This window comes from Saimiri boliviensis, chromosome 14, assembly GCF_048565385.1.
Source record: "Saimiri boliviensis isolate mSaiBol1 chromosome 14, mSaiBol1.pri, whole genome shotgun sequence".
NCBI classification, from domain to species: domain Eukaryota; kingdom Metazoa; phylum Chordata; class Mammalia; order Primates; family Cebidae; genus Saimiri; species Saimiri boliviensis.
Window position 1 is genome coordinate 44051932 of NC_133462.1, and position 19511 is coordinate 44071442.

At 58.0% G+C, this 19511-nt stretch overlaps 2 protein-coding genes across 2 annotated transcripts in view; one reads left to right on the forward strand and one right to left on the reverse strand.

Annotated features, from left to right (window-relative positions):
* Nucleotides 1-275: 275 nt before the first annotated feature.
* Nucleotides 276-991, forward strand: TIMM13 (translocase of inner mitochondrial membrane 13). The gene is made up of 3 exons (XM_003928608.4): nucleotides 276-470; nucleotides 560-628; nucleotides 839-991. Exons 1-3 carry the CDS (start codon nucleotides 351-353, stop codon nucleotides 935-937), a joined length of 288 nt encoding a protein of 95 aa, XP_003928657.1. The 5' UTR covers nucleotides 276-350; the 3' UTR covers nucleotides 938-991.
* Nucleotides 992-4390: 3399 nt separating this feature from the next.
* Nucleotides 4391-19511, reverse strand: part of TMPRSS9 (transmembrane serine protease 9) — a 31865-nt gene continuing 16744 nt past the window's right edge. The window contains exons 9-18 of the mRNA XM_074384831.1: nucleotides 18165-18301; nucleotides 15065-15383; nucleotides 12948-13119; nucleotides 12026-12297; nucleotides 10805-10941; nucleotides 8187-8583; nucleotides 6642-6810; nucleotides 5708-5973; nucleotides 5482-5618; nucleotides 4391-5070 (exon numbers count right to left, since the gene is read on the reverse strand). Of these exons, the coding sequence (XP_074240932.1) occupies nucleotides 4909-5070; nucleotides 5482-5618; nucleotides 5708-5973; nucleotides 6642-6810; nucleotides 8187-8583; nucleotides 10805-10941; nucleotides 12026-12297; nucleotides 12948-13119; nucleotides 15065-15383; nucleotides 18165-18301 (2168 nt within the window). The 3' untranslated portion in view covers nucleotides 4391-4908. The remainder of the gene's footprint in view (nucleotides 5071-5481; nucleotides 5619-5707; nucleotides 5974-6641; nucleotides 6811-8186; nucleotides 8584-10804; nucleotides 10942-12025; nucleotides 12298-12947; nucleotides 13120-15064; nucleotides 15384-18164; nucleotides 18302-19511) is intronic.

The window sequence follows — 19511 nt, forward strand, 5'->3', positions numbered from 1 at the left end:
GGTGCGCATGCGCAATAGACCGCGGGACAAGTCGGAGGCGGAGCTTGAGTACAAGTCATCGGCCTCGGCCTCACGCAGTGGCACCCCGCCTCCCCGGGCCAAGTCAGGGCCGCCCTCCCCGCGGAGTCGCAAGCGCGGACGGCTCCCGTCGGTCACGGTCAGTCCACGCCTGCGCATGCGCTGAGAACCGCCCAACCTGGAGCGGGCCGGGCGCGCGAGGTCTTGTGGGAGTTGTAGTCCTCAGTCCTCGCCCGCGCGAGCTTTAATTCCCGTGGTGCCCCGGGCGCCCCGTTTCCGGCGCAGCTACGGGTCGGCGCACGCGGTCTCGGTCCGGTTGACTTTGCGGAGCCATGGAGGGCGGCTTCGGCTCGGATTTCGGGGGCTCCGGCAGCGGGAAGCTGGACCCAGGGCTTATCATGGAGCAGGTGAAGGTGCAGATCGCCGTGGCCAACGCGCAGGAGTTGCTGCAGGTGCGGGGCTGGCCGGGGGCGGGGGTTGGGGGCGACAGGGCCACCCCTGAGGGTCGGCGTCGCGGCTGAAGCCTGGCGTGTCTCCACAGAGGATGACGGACAAGTGTTTCCGGAAGTGTATCGGGAAACCTGGGGGCTCCCTGGACAACTCCGAGCAGGTGAGACCCGCGGAGGTTCGGGGCGAGGGTCGCGAGCGTCTGGATTGGGGCTGGGACGCGTCTGCGCGTGCGCGGACTAACGGGGAAGCGCAGCGGAGCGGCCACTGCACGTGCGCAGCCTGCAGCCCGGGCGACCTGGAGCCTGGGTGCGGGCGGACCCCCGGGGGCGCGAGCGCCGGGGCTGAGCCGTGCGCCCCTCCCCTCCCGCAGAAATGCATCGCCATGTGCATGGACCGCTACATGGACGCCTGGAACACCGTGTCCCGCGCCTACAACTCGCGGCTGCAGCGGGAACGAGCCAACATGTGACTGGCGGGCTCGTGGCCACCCCACCCTGTTTATTTCCATAAACGTGCTTTGAGAGGTGGGGCCCTCCTGTGCGTACTGCCTGCCCGGGGCTTAGGGGGGTGGCTCCGGTGCTGGGACAGATGGGACTGTGTTCTCACCGCCCCCCCCCCGCCCTGCCCCCTGCCAGCCAGTGCAGCCTGCATCTCGGGGTGATCGGCCCTGTGCCTTCCCAGAGTGCTGCCAGCCCAGAGGCACCTCCTTCAGGCTTTGGGGGATTCCCCTGGTGTGTCCAGGTCAGCCTCATATTTTGGATGGAGAACTCTTGTTTGGAGTTTGGAGTTGGCGGCGGTCAGACCCCAGCTGAGCTGTCACCTGTTGCGGATGGGCAAATAAATTGTTGGGGGAGGGCAGAGAGAAACCTGTTTATTTCCATCCGGAGGGTTCTCTGGGAGAAGGTGAGGCTTGCCCCTGGAACCCCAGCTCGGAGGGTCCAAGCCTCCTCTGGGTTGGGGGAAGTCCATCTGTTTGTTTGTTTGAGATGGAGTCTCGCTCTGTCGCCCAGGCTGGAGCGCAGTGGTGCAATCTCGGCTCACTGCAACCTTGGCTTCCCGGGTTCAAGAGATTCTCCTGCCTCAGCCTCCTGAGTAGCTGAGACTTCAGGTGTGCGCCACCACACCCGGCTGATTTTTTGTTTTTGGTAGAGACATAGTTTCACCATGTTAGCGTGGATAGTCTCTTATCTCCTGACCTCGTGATCCGCCCACTTTGGCCTCCCAAAGTGCTGGGATTACAGGTGTGAGCCACCGCACCCAGCCCCATCTTTTCTCTTAGTGCCACTGGGCTGCTGAGTCACGAGGAATGTGTTGCTGGCGCCACCCCGTCCCAAAGGCTAAGGGGGACAGCCCTCCCCAGGGTAGAGCTTGCCTTCACCCTGTTAAAGCGCGCTGTGAATGACAAGACCTCCTAAACAGGCTTTGACAAGGCTGTTTATTCACCCCGGTGCTGGCGCACTGAGTCCAAAAGAGAGTCAGCCGAGGGCGGTGGGATAGGAGTTGGTTTTATAGGTTTCGGGTGGGCAGTGGAAAGTTAACCCAAGTCACAGTTCAGGGTGGTTTTTGCAAGCCGGGGGTGGGGGTGGCAGGTGTCGCAAGGTTGGCTTCGACTTTTTGGCTTTGGGAGTGCGTCTGGAGGTGTACCCGTGGGTCTCAGGGGTCACCATGGTGCAGCCAGTTCAAAGAACCTTGCATTCCTGCCTTTTGTGTATTAACAACATAAAAGTAACAACTAGAAAAAGGGGGCAGTGAATATTTTGGGGGTTGCACAGGGGGGCGATGGGCGATGTTTCTCAGCGCTTCTTCGAGTGGGAGCGGGAGCGGCGTGGAAACCTAAAAATGGGAGGGGATTCAGACTGCCGAGAGGTTTTGAGGCAAAGGTCGATGATCTGCGGTTGTTAGGAGGAGCGTTTGCTGTATTGACTGATTGGTTATAGCCTGGATGTGGTTTTGTAGGGATTGTGAGACTAGTCCGCGTAGAGGAGGAGAAAGACAGGTGTAAGGGGCCAACCAGTGGGAGGAGCCATGATACCCAGCTGGAGAGAGGCCAGCTAGGTCCAGAATAATTGTCTGCCTGATGAGCAAGCTTCTGGGTCCTGTCTTAAAGCCTTTTGATGGCGTTATATACAAGGTCAGATTGATTTAGATAAAAGCGGCGTTCTTTATTTGGGAATAGAGTCCTTTTTTATTTTAGTTTATTTTATTTTAGCCGTTAGTAGATTGAGGATTTGGCCATCTTGCAGGACACGTGCAGCCAGGGAATTAACCTGGGCTTGGAGAACAGTGTTTGAGTATGTCTGGAATACTGGCGGAAACATCATTAGAGACCCTGGAAGGTGGTGATGGAAGTCGTGAGGCCTGCCATACCTGCTCCAGCTGCAGCAGTGGACACCCCAGTCCTACAAGAAAGGGGATTAATGGAATGACTTGTCATGTAGGAGTTACAAGGGGGACAGGGAGATGGTCATTTCTATTGGCAAACTGGATTTTGGGAGTAAGGAAAATTAAGCTACAGGTGCCTGTCTAGTTGTAAGAAGGCAGAGGTAGGTGAAACCGCCCCAGAGGAAGAAAAGGCCTTGGCTCAGGCGGAACTGGAAGTGTAGACTGAAAAGGTGAGAAAGCGTTCTGGGGGGCCTGAGGTCTTGTCCCCAGATACCAATGGAACCAGCAAGGGCTGCGACTTTTAAAGGTTGTAGTGGGGTTTGATAGAGTAATTGTGTGGAAGGAGAGGTCTTGTTTTCATGATGTGTGAGAAAGCGTTACAAAACCCTGATTTTTTTTTTTTTTTTGAGACGGAGTTTCGCTCTTGTTACCCAGGCTGGAGTGCAATGGCGCGATCTCGGCTCACCGCCACCTCCGCCTCCTGAAAACCCTGATTATTAAGCAGAGTGGTGGTGCTGACTTCTGGGGGTCCTGTAAAGCAGACAGACAGGTCGGCTAAATGAAGCGGTTTGGGTGCCTAGAAAGTTTTTGATAGTCCATTGGGGCTTGGAGTTGCAAAGTGGCATTGATAGGGTAGGAGGTGGCTAAGAGGTAGACCAGAGGATGGATTGTGTTGGGAGCGTAAAGGGGCCTGAAGAGTTAAAACCAGGCATCCCCAAACTACGGCCCGCGGACCCATGCGGCCCCCTGAGGCCATTTATCCGGCCCCTCGCCGCACTTCAGGAAGGGGCACCTCTTTCATTGGTGGTCAGTGAGAGGAGCAGTTTGTGGCGGCCCTCCAACGGTCTGAGGGGCAGTGAACTGGCCCCCTGTGCAAAAAGTTTGGGGACGCCTGGTTAAAACAGTATTTGTGGGCCAGGCACGGTGGCTCACGCCTGTCATCCCAGCTACTAGGGAGGCTGGGCCAGGAGAATCGCTTGAATCCAGGAGGCGGAGATTGCAGTGAGCCGAGATCGTGCCACTGCGGTACAGCCTGGGCGACAGTGCAAGACTCTGTATCAAAAAAAATAATGGTATTTGTGGTTACGGAACCACAAATATGGGTTATTACCTGTACATGGAGTGAGGCTGGAAATGCAGAAGTGCAGAAGCTGTAGTACCCATCCCGTCGGGATATGTCCGATCTTGTGACAGATGCATGACTGCATATTTAAGAGCTGAAGGGGCCTTTTTCCTTCATAGTGAGGGTGACAACTTAGGCGAGTCAGGGACGGAAGTGACAGTATAAGTTGTAGCTGATAGAGACATCCCAAGCCAGCAAGCTTTTGTTAGGGTTGGCTTTAGCAAAGAATGGGTTGAGTTTTGTAGAGCTAATTGGAAACAAGAGGAAGGAGACGTGCAACTATGTGGGGCAGACAAAGTGGTTGTAGTTGATTGGGGGAGAAGTCACAGGGGGTACCCAGGTTTCGGCACCAAATGTTCATCGCGCTGTGTGTGAAGAGACCACCTCAACAGGCTTTGTGTGAGCAACAAGGCTGTTTATTCACTCTGCGCTGGTGGGCTGATTCGGAAGAGAGTCGGTGGAGGGTGAGTTGGTTTTATAGGTTTGGTTTTATAGGTTTGGGGTAGGCAGTGGAAAGTTACAGTTCAGGATGGCTTTTTTGCAAGGTGGGGGTGTCACAAGGTTGGACTAGACTTTCTGGCTCTGGGAGTTCCTCTGGAGGCGTACGTGTGGGTCACAGGGGTCATCGTGGTGTAGCCCCTGTGTGGCCAGTTCAGAGAACCTTGCAGACCCCACTTCTTTGCACCCGAGGTCCTGGTGGAGCACCAGGCAGGTCGGTGGTCCTCACCGTGACACTGAGGTGCTGAGCCAGTGAGCTGCGGTGGAGGGGCTGTGTTCATTGTAGCAAAATGTGCAACCCAGGTGCCTCCCCATGACCCCCAGCTCCCCCCACGTCTGTCCTTGGGTAGGGTACAGTGAGGTGGGGTGGGGGGTGGGGTGGCCTGCTCCCCCTGCTGCTTTCACCCAGAGTCCTGGCCTAGACGACCACGTTGTGATCACTCCTGGATGTGCTGTCCTATCCAGCCTCTCACAGCTGCCACCCGGGTGTAGACACCTGGGAAGTGGGGCCGGCCACAGCCATAGCCCCAGCTGGTGACCCCAGTTAGCACCCACCGTCCAGAGGGCTCCCTGCAGGCCAGGGGTCCCCCAGCGTCACCCTGTTGGGGAGAGAAGAAAGGGAGTTAAGAGGCTGGTACCTCCCTTAGAGCAGCCCTCGGGTCGCTGGCCCCTGGGTGAGTGACTTCCCCTGGGACCCTCACTTTCACTGTCTGGAAAATGGGCTCAGTGCAAAGGTGGCCGACATTTGTGGACACCCGCCACGTGGTCCCGAAGTGGAACGGGGCCACCCACTGCTGCCAACACCCAGGGGTGGGACGCGGTGGGTGGGGGGAACCTGTCTCGTGGTGGGTGCCCAATAAACGGTTGTGAAGTGGACATTCCTCCAGAGCCGCAAAGGCGCCCTGCTAGGTCTGCCTGAGAAGTCTGCACTGGAGGCCGGTGGTGAGCTGGTGGGCTTGGCGCAGCGGGAACCCGCCCTCCCCGGCGGCCGGGCAGGACCTGGGGCTCACCGAGCAGCTGTCCACGCCTCCCTGCGGGAAGCCAGCGCACAGCATGCGGCCGCTGATCTGCACCGGGTAGAAGCGGCGGCAGGTCTGCTCGCTGAGGAGGCGCACGGCCGCCTTCTGCAGCTGCCGCGCCATGGAGCCTACGGGCGAGCAAGACCGGGCAGGTGTGGACCCCGTCCGGCCGCCCCCCGCCCCCCGCCCCGCACCCCGCACTCCCGCGCGTGCCTACCTCCCTCGCGCACAGAGCCCCAGCCGGTGATGACACAGCGCGCGCCGTCGGGGGGTCTCGGAGCGGGCTCGGGCAGGCAGATGGGGCGCACCAGGCGGCTGCGGCGCACCGGGCCCGCCAGCTCCAGCAGCGCCACGTCGTAGTCCAGGGTGTAGAGGTTGTAGAACGGGTGCTTGTAGATGCGCGCCACGCGCTCCAGCTGTCCCTCCGCGCCGCTCAGGAACGGCGTGCCCAGGAAGGCCGCCCACTGCTTGGGGTCCCCGTAGCTGCAGGGTGCACGAGGACAAGCGTGGGCCCGAGTCCCTGCGGCCCCCGCCTTTGCGGTGTCCCTCAGCGGCCGGCTGGGAGCCTGGGTGGGGTTCTTGCCCTCTGGCTGCTGGTCTGGGAAAGGGCTCTGTGGCCCTCACTAAGCCCAGCTACCAGGCACCAAGGCAGCACCAAGAAATGCAGCCGTCCCCACCTAATGGTAGCCTCTGAAAGGGGGTCTGGTAGCCCTGAGGGTCCCGACCCCACCCGCCCTCCCCTTCTGACCTCAAGCCCCGCGGCGCCGGAGCTGGGTGACCCCGCTGGAAGATGCAACCCCTCGCCTGCCAGGGGAAGGGAGCTTTCTACTGGGTGGGCTTTGGGAGGCTGGAGAGAAGTCTGAGGGGTGAGGGCTGGGGAGAGAAGTGACCTCAGTGTCCCCGTCGGCTTGGCCCGAGCTGGGAGAGGCGGCAGCCTCCGGGTTAGGGGGGACCGCGGGGTAAGACTCGGCCTTTGCTGCTCCAGCCTGGGTGGTCAGGCTAGGGGTGGGGGGTGACGTGGAGGGGGTGGGCTGGGGAGGGCCCAGGGAGCTTGGGTGGGGGTGGGCGGTGGGGGGGAGCAGGGGGAGTCGGGTCGGAACAGTTCGGTTCCAGGTGAGCTACAGACACACGCAGGGACGTTTCAGACTCACACGTCGAAGCAGTGCGCCGCAGACAGCAGCCACCTCTCTGCCACCAGCACGGCCCCACAGCGGTGCTCCCGGCGCCGCAGCCACAGGCTCACCTGCCACGGCCACTCCCCGCGGCCCGCCGCGCTGCCCCCCACAATCCTGGTGAGCGCCGCCGGCGCCAGGCCGCAGTCTGCGGGGGAACCAGGCGCATGGGCAGGTGGGTCCAGGGCGCCTCCCCCACTCAGCCCCTCGGGCACGCCCCTCCGCCAATCCCCGTGGGAGCCCTGGGGAGGGGGATGCGAGGGAGGACGTGCCCCAGGAAAACAGGGCAGGAAAGGACGCTGGGCTGGATGTGTGGTGTTTGGGCTTTTCCCAGATAACAGTGGGAATGTGTGTCTTCCCCATGACTTCAGCTTCAGGCCACACCCCCCCGCTGGGGCCAGGCGGGAGGCATTTCGCAGGGCAGCCTGCCACACCTCAGGCCTCCAGGACTTCCATCCCACCCCCAAGGCCTTGGCAGACACCAGGGCCCTCCCCCGGAACCCCCGCCCTGCCGTGGCGCGCTCTGCCTGGGTCCCTGATGGCCCCATCCCCTTCCCTGACATTCCCTGCAGGCTGAGCCCTCCCAGCCCGCAGAGGCCTCCCTCAGAACTCAGCTGTGGAAGAATGCGTGGGTGGTTTCCAGGAACCCCTTTACCAGCCATGGAGGGGGACCCCTACCCACCTGCTGTCTCCAGAAGGCCGTTTTCCTCAGGGGCTAGCCCCCTCCCCACCCTCCATCACCGCCCAGTCAGCTTCCCTGGGTGCCGCCCGCAGTCCCATCCAAAGCAGACGCGAAGGCCGGCACAGAAGAGAAGTTCCATTTCCCCGCCAGCCCTGGCACCGTCCGGCCCTGGCCCGAGACCAGGTGGCCTTGGCACATCCGACGGCGGCCGCAGCCCCTGTCCTTGGGAACGCCAGCTGTCTCCACACACAGCCCGCCCCCATTTCAAGGGGGCCCTCGCTACCTCTTTTGCGCCCAAAGAGCTCCCAGGCCATAGCTACTGAAAAAGTAAAAAGCAGCTCAGACTGAGACAGCGAGAGCCCCCAGGCTGCAGGGACAGACCGGATGAGGGCGGCTGCCACGTTAACAAAACACTCGCCCAGGGACACGGCGTGACTGTGAACCACCAAAGCCCCCTGCCTGCCCTTTTTTTTTTTCCCCCTACATAGTGTCTCGCTCTTGTGGCCCAGGCTGGAGTGCAGTGGCACCATCTCGGCTCACTGCAATCTCTGCCTCCTGGGTTCAAGCAATTCTCCTGCCCCAGCCTCTCAAGTAGCTGGGACCACAAGTGCACCCCACCACACCCAGCTAATTGTTGTGTTTTTTGTAGAGACGGGGTTTCACCATGTTGGCCAGGCTGGTCTCGAACTCCTGACCTCAGGTGACCCACCGGCCTTGGCCTCCCAAAGTGCTGGGATGACAGATGTGAGCCCCCACACCCGGGGATGTTATGTCTTGTTCGGCAACCCGAGCTGACGGTCATGGTGCCCTCACTCCACGGGTCCCTCCGTCTCTCGCAGTACCTGGTAGCTGGGAGTGGGTGGTGGCCTCTGCGGTGTCTGGAAGTGGCGTCTGTCCCCCAAAGGTGGTGCTCACGGCAGATAAGGTTGAGTTGGCAGGTTGGCCGGTCACTCTGCTGGTGGCCACAGGGGTGGGTTGGCTGGGGGTGGCCCCCAGGACCATGAGGCCAGCTGTCCTGGGGAGATGGCTGGTGGTGGCCAGCATCCTTGTGGTCGAGGGCGGGGAGACGAGATGGGGCTGGGAGGCCATGGTCTCCAGAATCCAGCCCTTCAGCCTCGTGATGCGCGTGTACACGCCAGGCTTCTTAACTTGAGCGCAGCCAATCCCCCAGCTCACGATCCCCGCCAGATAAAACACGCCGGGGGTCTCCTCGCAGGCCAGGGGGCCCCCGGAGTCGCCCTGGAAAGGAGGGAAAGAGCGCTGGTTGATCCTCCAAGGACCCTCTCTGCCCGGCCCTGTGAGACCCTCCAGTGTTCCTACAGCCGGTGGGACTCAGCGGGGGACGGGACCGCACAGCATTGGTCTGGAGACCTGGCTGCAGCCTGTGCCTGGCTGTGTGACCTGGAGTGAGTCACTTCTGAGTCTCCATCATTCTTGCTTTTGTTATGGGGCAATAAAACAGGGCAGAAAAAAACTCTTAAAAAAACAGTAAAAGCCACGAATAGTTCCACCACCTAGAAGCAGCCCTGATCGTTAGCTGCCAGGCTTGGGTCTTTTTTTTTTTTTCTGAGACAGAGTCTCACTCTGTCTCCCAGGCTGGAGTACAGTGACATTATCTCGGCTCACTACAACCTCTGCCTCCTGGGCTCAAGCAATTCTCCCTGCCTCAGCCTCCCGAGTAGCTGGGACTACAGGTGCCTGCCACCACGTCCAGCTTTTTTATTTTTTATTATTTATTTATTTATTTATTTTAGTAGAGGCAGTGTTTCATCATGCTGACCAGGCTGGTCTCAAACTCCTGACTTCAGATGATCCGCCCACCTCAGTCTCCCAAAATGCTGGCATTACAGGCGTGAACCACTGCACCCAGCCCTTGCTTTTTTGAGACAAGGTCTTGCTCTCTTGCCCAGGATGGAGTGCAGTGGTGTGATCACGACTTACCGCAGCCCAGAACTCCTGGACTCAAGAGATCTTCCCACTTCAGCTGCCCAAGGAGCTGGGACCACATGTGCCTGCCACGTGCCTGGCAAGTTTTTCTCTTTTTTTTTTGGTAGAGATGGGATCTCACTGTGTTGCCCTTGCAGTCCTGGCCTCAGCTGATCCTCCCATCTCAGCCTCCCAAAGCACGGAGATTACGGGTATGAGTCACCGCGCTCAGCCTGATAATCAACCGCTGCCTTTGTATGTGAGGTTGAGCCCTTCAGAAATCTGGGCCAGGCATGGTGGCTATGGCCAGACGTGGTGGCTCAGGCCTGCGATCCTAGCAGTTTGGGAGGCCAAGGTGGGTGGATCACTTGAGATCCGGAGTTCAAGACCAGCCTGACCAACATGGTGAAACCCGTGTCTAGTAAAAATACGAAAATTAGCCGAGCACGGTGGCGCGTGCCTGCAGTCGCAGCTACTCAGGAGGCTGAGGCGGGGGCCTTGCTTGAACCCAGGAAGCAGAAGTTGCAGTGAGCTGAGATCATGCCACTGCACTCCAGCCTGGCCAGAGCAAGACTCCTTCTCCAAAAAAAAAAAGGCCGGGCGCGGTGGCTCAAGCCTGTAATCCCAGCACTTTGGGAGGCCGAGGCGGGTGGATCACGAGGTCAAGAGATCGAGACCATCCTGGTCAACATGGTGAAACCCCGTCTCTACTAAAAATACAAAAAATTAGCTGGGCATGGTGGCACGTGCCTGTAATCCCAGCTACTCAGGAGGCTGAGGCAGGAGAATTGCCTGAACCTAGAAGGTGGAGGTTGCGGTGAGCCGAGATCACGCCATTGCACTCCAGCCTGGGTAACAAGAGCGAAACTCCGTCTCAAAAAAAAAAAAAAAAAAGGCAGCGTACAGTGGCTCACGCCTGTAATCCCAACACTTTGGAAAGCTGAGGTGGGTGGATCATGTGAGGTCAGGAGTTCGAGACCAGCCTGGCCAATATAATGAAACCCCGTCTCTACTTTAAAAAAAAAAATCGGCTGAGGCCAGGCGTGATGGCTCAAGCCTGTAATCCCAGCACTTTGGGAGGCCGAGGCGGGTGGATCACGAGGTCAAGAGATCGAGACCATCCTGGTCAACATGGTGAAACCCCGTCTCTACTAAAAATACAAAAAGTTAGCTGGCATGGGGGCGCGTGCCTGTAATCCCAGCTACTCAGGAGGCTGAGGCAGGAGAATTGCCTGAACCTAGAAGGTGGAGGTTGCGGTGAGCCGAGATCGCACCATTGCACTCCAGCCTGGGTGACAAGAGCGAAACTCTGTCTCAAAAAAAAAAAAAAAATCGGTTGGACATGGTGGTGGGTGCCTGTAGTCCCAGCTACTTGGGAGACTGAGGCAGGAAAATCACTTGTACCTGGGAGGCAGAAGTTGCAGTGAGCCGAGATCACGCCACTGCACTCCAGCCTGGCGACAGAGTGAAACTCCATCTCAAAAACAAAACAAACCTAAGAAATACCCGCCGGCTTTCCCCTGTGAACGGTTACCTGGCAGGAGTCGACTCTCCCTTCCAGGAAGCCCGCGCAGAGCATGCGGTCGGTGAGGGAGAAGTTGTAGAGCACGCTGCAGGTTTTCTGGTCTATGATCCCCACAGACGCCTTCTGCAGGAGCTCGGGCTTGGTGGCTGCCAGGGAAAGAGCCCAGAAAGGCCACATCAGAGTGGTCACCACAGCAGCTCCAGGTCAGCTCCGCTAACAGCCCTGAGACGCGGCATGCCCACCCCAGAGACAGAGTTCCAGGAATTGCACAAAGCCATAGATTAAGGAGGAGGTGGGACCTCAGATGCCTCACTTGGAGCCCACGGTCCCCACAGGGCTGCTGCCTTAGCACCTGGGTCACGTGTAGGAGGCCGTTCTGAGGTCGAAGGGAGCAGTAACTTGGAGCGGGAAGGCTCTCGGGGTACACTAGCACATCGACAGTGAACATTCTCTCTTTTCTTGAGATGGGTGTTGCTCTGTTGCCCAGGCTGGAGTGCAGTGGCATGATCATGGCTCACTGCAGCCTCAGACTCTCAGGCTTGAGCGATTATCCTGCCTCAGCCTCCTAAGTAGCTGGGACTACAGGCATGGGCCACCACACCCAACTAATTTTTAATTTTTATTTTCTTTTGAGATGGAGTCTCGCTATGTCGCCCAGGCTGGAGTGCAATGGCGCAATCTCAGCTCGCTGCAACCTCCGCCTCCCAGGTTCAAGCGATTCTCCTGCCTCAGCCTCCTGAGTAGCTGGAACTACAGGCGTGCACCACCACGCCTGGCTGATTTTTGTATTTTTAGTACAGTCGAGGTTTCACCATATTGGGCAGGCTGGTGGAATGAACTCCTGAGCTCAGGCAGTCCGCCTGCCCTGGCCTCCCAAAGTGCTGGGATTACAGGCGTGAGCTACGGCACCTGGCCTCCAGTAAACGTTTTTTATAAAGGGCTAGAGAATTAAATGTTTTCGGCTTTAAAGGCCAGTCTCTGTCACGGGTATTTAACTCTGCTGCTATTGCAGGGAAGCAACCACAGACAATCTGTTGGTATGTTAATGTGGCCCTTTTTCCAATAAAACTTTATACAAAGAGGCAACGGCCAGATTTTCCCCGGAGAGGGAATGGAGAGGTGAGTGGCGTGTGGGCAGCGGGACCAGAGCCAAGGGGGCGAGGCACCGATGTCCCTGTGCGGTGTCATGGAGAATGAACCCGCCATTCCCCTCAGCGGGGCGGGGCTCACCGTTTCCTTCCTGCGTGTTTCCCCATCCGGAGATCATGCACTTCCGGCCCACGGGAAACTTCTGGATGGCCAGGGGCAGGCAGACGGGCTGGATGTACTTGTTGAAGGCCAGGGGGCTGGCCAGCTCCAGGACGGCCAGGTCGAAGTCCAGGATGCCAGGGTTGTAGAGGGGGTGCGGCACCACCCGCCGCAGCCCGACCTTCGCCGGGCTCCCGCCCAGCCCCAGGAGGGACGCGGTGCCCAGGTGGGCCCGGACCTGCTCCACCTTCGTGCTGTGGAGACAGGGCGGGAGACAGGGCGCTCAGGCGTGCCCGCCCTCGGGTCACACCCGCCTTATTGGGGAGGGCCGAGGCTGTCGGGCGCCCCTGAGAAGCCCCGTGGGGCAGCCACCCCCCAAAGCCCAGGAAGGCCCCAGGACCATTCCTCCAGCCCTCGGCTACAGGGAGGAGGACCAGGGGAAGAGGGGCTGCCAGGCTCCTCCTGAAAAGGATCCCGAGGTGGGGGCAGGTCAGGGGAGCCTCAGGCTTCATTTTCTACCCCCCCCCCCCCCCCCCAGTCCCTACGGCTTAGGAGTCTGTCTCTTTCTGGTTGAGCCAGCGTCTCACTCTGTCGCCCTGGCTGGAGTGCAGTGACACGATCAGGCTGCCTGCAGGCTGGGCTCAGGCAGTTCTGCCGCCTTAGTAGCTGGGACCATAGGTGCTGGCCCCCAGGCCTGGAAATCTCCAAGAAATATGTGGCCTGGGTAGCAAGCGGTAGGGAAGGTGCCCTCCTCCCTCCCCTGGGCGGGCTCATTTCTGCTCTGAGGCATTGCACCAGCTCTCTCCTGTCTCCTAGCTGCCCTGGTCCATGCAGCAGCCCCAGCAGGATGGTTTCTGACAGGGAGGGGAAGCCAGGCAGCCTTCCTGGAGGAGGCGGGACTTACTGGTTGAAGCAGTGAGCGGCAGACAGCAGCCAGCGGTCGCCCACCACGGTTGCTCCGCAGAAGTGCCGGGCCCCTTCCTTCAGGCTGACCTGCCAGGGCACTTCCCCAGAGTCCGCTGCGAACCCGCCCACGATCCGGGGGGGCTTCTCCATCGCAGGCCTGGCCCCGCATTCTGGAAGGGGACACAAGACCCGGGCTGGGGATCCTGGCCTGCTCGGACGGGACACCGAATGCACCCAGGCCTGTACTGGTAATCACTCCCCCTCCACAGATGAAGCCCTGGAGGCTTCTGGGCATCTGTGCTTGCCCCGGGTCTCGAGGGAGGTATGTGGCCCGGTCAGCCTCAGGACACCCGAAGCCCACAGAGGCAGCTTCATGGACATTCCGGGAGACCCAAGGCGTGGCTCAAAAAAGGGCAGGATCGCTATGGGGTTTCCGAAGAGGGTGGGGCGTAGGGGAACTGAAATGAAGCGTGGCCGGGCACGGTGGCTCGCGCCTGTAATCCCAGCACTTTGGGAGGCCAAGGCAGGCGGATCACCTGAGGTCAGGAGTTCGAGACCAACCTGGCCGACCTGGTGAAACGCCATCTCTACTAAAAATAAAAAAATTAGCCAGGCATGGTGGGCACCTGTAATCCCAGCTACTTGGGAGGCTGAGGCAGAAGAATTGCTTGAATCCAGGAGGCAGAGGCTGCAGTGAGTTGAGATCACATCATTGTACTCCAGCTGGGTGACAAGAGTGAAACCCCATCTCAAAAAAAAAAAAAAACTGGGCCGGGTGCCACACCTCATGCCTGTAGTCCCAGCACTTTGGGAGGCCAAGGCAGACAGATCACCTGCGGTCAGGAGTTCGAGACCAGCCTGACCAACATGGAGAAACCCCGTCTCTACTAAAAATAGAAAATTAGCCAGGCGTGGTGGCGCATGCCTGTGATCCCAGCTACTCGGGAGGCTGAGGTGGGAGAATCGCTTGAACCCAGGAAGCGGAGGTTGCAGTAAGCCAGGGTCATGCCGTTGCACTCCAGCCTGGGCAACAAGAGTGAAACTCCTCTTCAAAAAACGAAACCAAAAATCCCAGCATTGTTGTTAATAATGAAACACTAGAAACACCCCCCCCTACCCTTTCCTCTGGAACAAGAAGAAACACGTTCCACAGTGTGGCTCCTTTCTCCACACCGTAGGTGTCACGGGACACGCGCCCAGTAAACCAGAAGGCTTAAAAACAGGGAAGGAAGGAACGCTTTTTGGAAACAAGGAGATAATCCCACGAGTTTTGTTTCTTTTTGAAACTGAGTTTTGTTATTGTCACCCAGACTGGAGTGCAATGGCATGATGTCGGCTCACTGCAGCCTCTGCCTCCAAGTTCCAAGTGATTCTCCTGCCTCAGCCTCCTGAGTAGCTGGGATTACAGGTGGCCACCACCACGCCCAGCTAATTTTTAGTAGAGACATGGTTTTGCCATGTTGGCCAGACTGGTCTCGAACTCCTGACCTCAAGTGACCTGCCTGCCTCGGCCTCCCAAAGTGCTGGGATTACAGGCGTGAGCCACCGTGCCCGGCCAATCCTACAAGTTGTCTGGGTACAAACTATTTGAAACTGGGCGCGGCGGCTCACGCCCATGATCCCAGCACTTTGGGAGGTGGGCGGATCACCTGAGGTCGGCAGTTCGAGAGCAGCCTAACCAACGTGGAGAAACCCCGTCTCTACTAAAAATACAGAATTAGCCGGGCATGGTGCCGTGTGCCTGTAGTCCCAGCTACTCCGGAGGCTGAGGCAGGAGAATCGCTTGAACTTGGGAGGCAGAGGCTGCGGTGAGCCGAGATCGCGCCACTGCACTCCAGCCTCGGCAACAGAGTGAGACTCCATCTCAAAAAAAAAAAAAAAAAAAAAAAGCACGTGAAAGTTACTCCATTGATAAATCACCGTAGTTAACAAGACATGGGCAAGACCTGGGGACCGAAAATACCTGAGGGGCCATACCAAATAAGATGGGAAAATGGATAAACAGGACATCCCTTGAGCAGGAGACTCAAAATTAGGAAGATGCTATGAAGGCATCAGCTCCCTAAATCGAGGTAGGAGCCTACATCACCCTCCGCCTTTCTGCCCAGAAAATACCTTGTAGCTTTGGCACGGTGACCCAGCCAAGAGCCGCGGTGCCGGGGGCCGGCGTGGATTTGGTGGGGCTGTTGACCACGGAGCTCTGGGGACTGGTGGGCCAGGCCGTGCTGGGGGCAGCGGGGACAGGAGCCGCCGTGAGGGCCGGAGTCGGGCCGGTTGTGGTGGTGGCCTCCAGGATCCAGTCACGCAGCCTGGTGACTCGGGCATAGACCCCGGGACGTTGCGCTTCTGCACAGCCGATGCCCCAGCTCACGATGCCAGCCAGAAAGAACCTGCCAGAGGGTTCCTCGCACACCAGGGGTCCTCCTGAGTCGCCCTAGGAAAGCAGCACACCCCAGGATGGGCTGGCACTGCCAAGGCCTCTCTCTACACGAACTCATAGAGCACTCGTGGGCCGATCATTCATATCTCAGAACCTCGGTTTCCTCTTCTGTGGAGGAAGAATCCGAGACAGCTAGACTATAGGATGTCTAAGATGTCTTTCAGTCCTACCCTGGACAGGCTAAAACATGACCCAGATAAATAACATCCCCTCCTCTTCTTAACCCAGTAGATCTTTGGTAATGTCACCACTCGCCTAGGCTGACAGTATGGCTGCCATGCTGGCGCCTGCAGCTATCTCACTGGTAGCTGTAGCATTGCTCCCAAGGTGCTTCATCTGCTCTCACTCATCCGGCCTCACCAGTGTTTACCTTCCCATATCCAGCTCACTCTCACTCTCTTAGATTTTTTTTTTTTTTTTGAGACAGTTTTGCTCTGTTGCCCAGGCTGGAGTGCAATGGCGTGATCTTGGCTCACTGCAGCCTCCGCCTCCCAGGTTCAAGTGATTTTGCTGCCTCAGCCTCCCTAGTAGCTGGGAGTACAGGCACGCGCCACCATGCCCAGCTAATTTTTTGTATCTTTAGTAGAGACGGGGTTTCACCACGTTGGCCAGGCCAGTCTCGAACTCCTGACCTCAGGTGATCCACCCAACTCAGCCTCCCAAAGTGCTGGGATTACAGGTGTGAGCCACCACGCCCGGCCTCCAGCTCTTACGTTCTTAAACACGAGCCCACTCTAGTAAGAGTTGCTAGCGTTCTCTCCAGGTTCTGGCTTCAATATGGCAATCCAAGCGCACACAGCAGTCTCCCCACCTGTCCCCCACCCTCGCCAGGCCTCAGAAACAAGAGCAAAGGCATGCACAAAAAAGGAATCCGGCTAGGCGCGGTGGCTCACGCCTCTAATCCCAGCACTTTGGGAGGCCGAGGTGGGCAGATCGTGAGGTCAGGAGATCAAGACCATCCTGGCCAACATGGTGAAACCCCGTCTCTACTAAAATGAAAAATTAGCCGGGCGTGGTCGTAGTGGCAGGCATCTGTAATCCCAGCTACATGGGAGATGAGGCAGGAGAATTGCCTGAACCCAGGAGGCGGAGGTTGCGGTGAGCCGAGATCGCACCATTGCGCTGCAGCCTGGGTAACAAGAGCGAAACTCGTCTCAAAAAAAAAGAACGAGCAACATTTAAAAATTTTCAATTTCATGTTTTTGGGCCAGGTGCAGGGGCTCACGCCTCTAATCCCAGCACTTTGGGAGGCAGAGGCAGGCGGATCCCCTGAGGTCAGGAGTTTGAGACCAGCCTGAACAACATAGAGAAACCCCATCTCTACTAAAGATACAAAAAATTAGCCAGGTGTGGTGGCGCGTGCCTGTAGTCCCAGTTACTCAGGAGGCTGAGGCAGGAGAATCGCTTGAACCTCGGAGGTGGAGGCTGCAGTGAGCCGAGATCGCGCCGCTGCACTCCAGCCTGGGCAACAGAGCAAGGTTTCATAACAAAAAAGAAGGAAAGCAGATTCCAGGTATCCAGCAGAGGCAGCTTTGAGTGACCTCTAATTTTCTTTTTGAGACAGAGTCTTGCTCTGTTGCCCAGGCCAGAGTGCAGTGGTGCGATCTCAGCTCACTGCAACCTCCGCCTCCTGGGTTCAGGCAATTCTCCTGCCTCAGCCTCCTGAGTAGCTGGGATGACAGGCACGCACCACCATGCCCAGCTAATTTTTTTGTATTTGTAGTAGAGACGGGGTTTCACCATGTTGACCAGGATGGTCTCGATCTCTTGACCTCGTGATCCACCTGTCTTGGCCTCCCAAAGTGCTGGGATTATAGGGGTCAGCCACTGCAGCCAGCCATAATTTATCTGTTTCTACTAGAAATGGGGTTTCAACATGTTGCTCAGGCTGGTCTCAAACTCCTGACATCAAGTGGTCCACCTGTCTCAGCCTCCCAAGGTGCTGGGATGACAGGTGTGAGCTGCTGCACCTGGTCCTGGAAGCTTCTCGAGTTGAGCCTGAAGCTCCCTAATGGGCAGCTGACCACCCAGGGGCAAGAGTCCACGGGATTCCCACAGACCAGCCTTTCCTGCACAGATGGAGAGAAGCATGCCCAGGGCGTGTGCTGGCATCATTCGTACGAGAGATGTTTCTCGGGGGTATGTTGTATCAGGGCAGGTGCTGGGGACAGCGTCTGTGTCCCCCACAGAAGTCCCAGTTTATAGGGCAGCTGGGGGGATTTCCACAGGGATCCCATCACAGGCAGCCTCTGGGGTTCCTTGGGAGGGAGCAGGGAGCCATGGAGGGTAGAGGAGGGAGTGTAGTCCGGTTCGAGCTTCTGGACGAGCCTCTAAGCGGCATCTGCCTCTCAGTCCCAATTGCTTTAAAAATTCCTGGCCGGGCGCGGTGGCTCAAGCCTGTAATCCCAGCACTTTGGGAGGCCGAGGCGGGTGGATCACGAGGTCAAGAGATTGAGACCATCCTGGTCAACATGGTGAAACCCCGTCTCTACTAAAAATACAAAAAATTAGCTGGGCATGGTGGCACGTGCCTGTAATCCCAGCTACTCAGGAGGCTGAGGCAGGAGAATTGCCTGAACCCAGGAGGCGGAGGTTGCGGTGAGCCGAGATCGCGCCATTGCACTCCAGCCTGGGTAGCAAGAGCGAAACTCCGTCTTTAAAAAAAAAAAAAATTCCTCAAGGGCGGGCATCCAGAGATCTGTGAATCCCTCAGCACTTGAACACGCTCGTGTCTGTTTCTGTGTTTTTCTGGGGTCTGGGGCGTTGGGGGCTCACCTGGCAAGAGTCCACCTTCCCATCCAGGTAGCCAGCACACAACATCCTGTCCGTGAGCGAGTTGCCGTACAGGCTGGCACACAGTGCCTGGTCCAGCAGCTCCACGGTGGCTTTCTGCAGCACCTCTGGCTTCACCACTGCCCCGACACGGAGAGAAAAGCAGGGTGAGAGCGCCGGAGCCCCAGCAGCCACTTTGAGCTGGGAGGCTGAAGGACATCTCCTCTCTGAGCCTCCCTCAGTTTCCTCAGCTGCAAGTGTGGCTGCCTACAACACCTGGCTCTGAAACTACAAGAGGTCAATACCCCACCCGGTGGCAGTCTCTTCCGGGACTGGGAAGAGGCATCAGACTTAACACCCCCAGCCCAAGGTCCTCCGCACCCCGCCCCAAGCCCAGTCCACCCTCAGCATTCCCGTCTAAGGGATCTCAGGTCCCTCCTTCCAGGCCCACAGTCCTCAAATTGCCAGCCCCCAAATATACCCGGGATCACCCCATCTCACGCCCATCCTTGCCTGGGTCCTGACAGCTGTCCTTACTTCTTTTATTCTGGTCCCACCCCACTAAAATCCATTCCCATCCCAGCAGCCACCAGCACCCTTGCTAAACATTAAATCCAGTCTCATCAGCTCCAGCCCCGGGGACTTCCTTGCTGTCCTCCCACCCCAGGGCCTTTGCACATGCTGTTCCCGCTGCCTGAAATGCTTGTCCCTGCAGAATCTGCCTGACTTCCTCCATCTCCTCGCTCCAGGAGGAGTCTCCTGAACTCCTATTTAAAACTGCAGCCCCCTAAGGGCCGGGCGCGGTGGCTCAAGCCTGTAATCCCAGCACTTTGGGAGGCCGAGGCGGGTGGATCACAAGGTCGAGAGATCGAGACCATCCTGGTCAACATGGTGAAACCCCGTCTCTACTAAAAATACAAAAAATTAGCTGGGCATGGTGGCACGTGCCTGTAATCCCAACTACTCAGGAGGCTGAGGCAGGAGAATTGCCTGAACCCAGGAGGCGGAGGTTGCGGTGAGCCGAGATCGCGCCATTGCACTCCAGCCTGGGTAACAAGAGCGAAACTCCGTCTCAAAAACAAAACAAAACAAAAGCCCATGAGGCAACTGTTTTCATCATTCCGTGCCTGTTTGCAAATGATCTCAAAAATCCCACGAGTGGCGGGGGCCGTGGATCATGCCTATCATCCTAGCACTCTGGGAGGCCAAAGCTGGAAGATCTCTTGAGTCCAGGAGTTCAAGACCAGCCTGGGCAATAGAGTGAGACTCGTCTCTACATTTTTTTTTTTTTTTTTTAATTAGGCAGGTATGGTGACTCATGTCTGTAATCCCAGCTACTCTGGAGACTGA